The 3,730-nt window shown below is 33.2% G+C and overlaps 1 protein-coding gene across 1 annotated transcript in view; it reads left to right on the forward strand.

Annotated features, from left to right (window-relative positions):
* LOC106474952 (HAUS augmin-like complex subunit 1) overlaps window positions 1–3,006 on the forward strand; it is a 10,622-nt gene extending 7,616 nt beyond the window's left edge. Inside the window, exons 6-8 of the mRNA XM_022403213.1 lie at window positions 550–673; window positions 2,759–2,824; window positions 2,965–3,006. Coding sequence (XP_022258921.1) covers window positions 550–673; window positions 2,759–2,824; window positions 2,965–3,006 — 232 coding nt within the window. The remainder of the gene's footprint in view (window positions 1–549; window positions 674–2,758; window positions 2,825–2,964) is intronic.
* Window positions 3,007–3,730: the final 724 nt, after the last annotated feature.

Raw genomic sequence — 3,730 nt, forward strand, 5'->3', positions numbered from 1 at the left:
CTGGATTGAGGATCCAGTACCTTCTTTAATTCTTTTAACACACATCCTGGATCGAGGATCCAGTACCTTCTTTAATTCTTTTAACACATCCTGTATCGAGGATCCAGTACCTTCTTTAATTCTTTTAGCACACATCCTGGATCGAGGATTCAGTTCCTTCTTTAATTCTTTTAACACATATCCTGAACCAATAATTGAAAAGTAATTTTAACTCTCTTTAATACACATCTTGAACCCAGAAACCAACCAGGGTACCCAGATATGGCTTGAATATCTGGGTATTAAAAAAAAAAGACAACTTTATGCTTCTGGAAATGGCATAAAATAAATACATTTTTAATAACAGATACAACAAAGATCAACTGCAGTAGTAAGTAAAATGTTAAGAAATCCTGTTAATTTAAAACTTCTTATTGGTAGAATTTAATATGATAAATCTTCTAGTTGGATTATATACTGTTAATCTGTTTTCAATGTCCATTCTTCAGTTCTTGCCATGGACAGAAGTTGATATTTTGTAATCTTAACCACTTTCACTGTCTAATGTAGTGATCTAGTGATGGTCAACAAGTGGGATGACCAGCAGAAGCCTCATCTATCCAAGAAAGCAGAGCAAACAGAATTTCTGAGGAACAAAGTTAAAGAATACAAACAACAAATTAAGCAGTTCCAGGTAAAATTATTAGTTGACAAATTTATGGTTTTACTCGTACGGTCAATAAAATAAATTACAGATGTCGTATGTTGTAGGGAAGAGATCTGGGCAACTGTTGGCAGGCCTAACTATGAAGATGTAACCACTACAATGAACATACTGCTTTCAATGTCATTAGTAAAGATGCTGTATGTTGTAGGGAAGAGATCTGGGCAACTGTTGGCAGGCCTAACTATGAAGATGTAACCACTACAAGTGTTGGAGTCACTTTGAACAAAACTCCATATGGAACATAAGCAGTGTAGGGGTCACTTTGAACAAAACTACATATGGAACATAAGCAGTGTAGGGGTCACTTTGAACAAAACTCCATATGGAACATAAGCAGTGTTGGGGTCACTTTGAACAAACTCTGCACATTGTAGACTCACTTTCAGTGATTTGGAATATGTATTTTTTCATATTTCTGAATCATTTCAACTGAAAGTTCCTACTTTTATAAAAAGAATCAACCAAGTAATTAGTTGATAGTAATTAGTATAGCTAATTTACTCTTCTAAGATCTTCACATGTAAAGATTACGATTTATTGTTTCATCAGTTTGGTATTAATGCCATGGTTTACTACAGACACTTCAGTTTACTGAGATGTTAGGTGCCACATGTTCACAACTTGATATACCATAGTTTTAATTTAGCTGTAGTTTGTTTGGTTAAGTATATTTAACATAATATCTTACCTTATATCATAGTGTGTAATCTGTTGGTACTGTTATATCATAGGGTGTAATCTGTTGGTGTTGTTATATCATAGTGTGTAATCTGTTGGTACTGTTATATCATAGTGTGTAATCTGTTGGTACTGTTATATCATAGTGTGTAATCTGTTGGTGTTATTATATCATATGGTGTAATCTGTTGGTGTTATTATATCATATGGTGTAATCTGTTGATGTTGTTATATCATATGGTGTAATCTGTTGGTACTGTTATATCATAGTGTGTAATCTGTTGGTACTGGTATATCATAGGGTGTAATCTGTTGGTGTTATATCATAGTGTGTAATATGTTGGTGTTATATCATAGGGTGTAATCTGTTGCTACTGTTATATCATAGGGTGTAATCTGTTGGTGTTGTTATATCATAGTGTGTAATCTGTTGGTACTGTTATATCATATGGTGTAATCTGTTGGTACTGTTATATCATAGTGTGTAATCTGTTGGTACTGTTATATCATAGGGTGTAATCTGTTGGTGTTGCTATATCATAGTGTGTAATATGTTGGTGTTATATCATAGGGTGTAATCTGTTGGTACTGTTATATCATAGTGTGTAATCTGTTGGTACTGTTATATCATAGTGTGTAATCTGTTGGTACTGTTATATCATAGTGTGTAATCTGTTGGTACTGTTATATCATAGTGTGTAATCTGTTGGTACTGGTATATCATAGTGTGTAATCTGTTGGTGTTGTTATATCATAGGGTGTAATCTGTTGGTGTTGTCATATCATAGGGTGTAATCTGTTGGTGTTATATCATAGGGTGTAATCTGTTGGTGTTGTCATATCATAGGGTGTAATCTGTTGGCGTTATATCATAGGGTGTAATCTGTTGGCGTTGTATCATAGTGTGTAATCTGTTGGTACTGTTATATCATAGGGTGTAATCTGTTGGTGTTATATCATAGTGTGTAATCTGTTGGTGTTGTCATATCATAATGTGTAATCTGTTGGTACTTTTATATCGTAGTCTAAAGATCACTGTTAATTCTATACAGTAAAGAACTTGGTCAACAAATCTTTCATTGTCAAGACATGTTTATGTATAAAATGTATTTTATTTTCGATCTTTTATATTAGTTATATTTTATTCAAATATCTTCTTTTATCATTCATGATATTGTTCTTATAATTCACCTAATGTTTATCTGTTGTACGTGTTCACTCAACTTCAAGTAAACTTTGTTTTAAAATTTAAAATGTGATATACCTCAAAATAGAAAAAGGAACATGTTTTTTACAACAATATGTTGCATAAAGATTTATAAATAAAAGTATTTTCTAATATAAAATGATTGAGAATGTGCTTTTATTTTCTAGGATTCTCTACAGAGGAGAGGATGGAATCGAAACCTTAACCACCAAGAACTGGTTAAAACATCGGAGGTGAATCATTATATAAAAATATAGAAACTGTGGTTTCAAGTTTGATTATATGAACATATTATTCTGTCAATTTCAGTTATCATTTAAAAATATGATATACATTGTTTAATTATAGCAATAAATGTCTGTTTAATCTTTAGGAATTAAACAAATATAATTTTTTCATATGTATGTTTGAATAAGATGTACATTCTGTCTATTGGTGATGTGTAAAGAAAGAGTTGAAGTTGGTTCTGTCTGGACAAGATGTACATTCTGTCTATTGGTGATGTGTAAAGAAAGAGTTGAAGTTGGTTCTATCTGGACAAGATGTACATTCTGTCTAGTGGTGATATGTAAAGAAAGAGTTGAAGCTGGTTCTGTCTGGACAAGATGTACATTCTGTCTAGTGATGATGTGTAAAGAAAGAGTTGAAGCTGGTTCTGTCCGGACAAGATGTACATTCTGTACAGTGGTGATGTGTAAAGAAAGAGTTGAAGTTGGTTCTGTCCGGACAAGATGTACATTCTGTCTAGTGGTGATGTGTAAAGAAAGAGTTGAAGTTGGTTCTGTCTGGACAAGATGTACATTCTGTCTAGTGGTGATGTAAAGAAAGAGTTGAAGTTGGTTCTGTCTGGACAAGATGTACATTCTGTCTAGTGGTGATGTGTAAAGAAATTGTTGAAGTTGGTTTTGTCTGGACAAGATGTACATTCTGTTTAGTGGTCATGTGTAAAGAAAGAGTTGAAGCTGGTTCTGTCTGGACAAGATGTACATTCTGTCTAATGGTGATGTGTAAAGAAAGAGTTGAAGTTGGTTCTGTCTGGACAAGATGTACATTCTGTCGAGTGGTCATGTGTAAAGAAATTGTTGAAGTTGGTTCTGTCTGGACAAGATGTACATTCTGTTTAGTGGTGATGTGTAAAG

Source organism: Limulus polyphemus, unplaced genomic scaffold, assembly GCF_000517525.1.
Source record: "Limulus polyphemus unplaced genomic scaffold, Limulus_polyphemus-2.1.2 Scaffold7901, whole genome shotgun sequence".
NCBI lineage: Eukaryota > Metazoa > Arthropoda > Merostomata > Xiphosura > Limulidae > Limulus > Limulus polyphemus.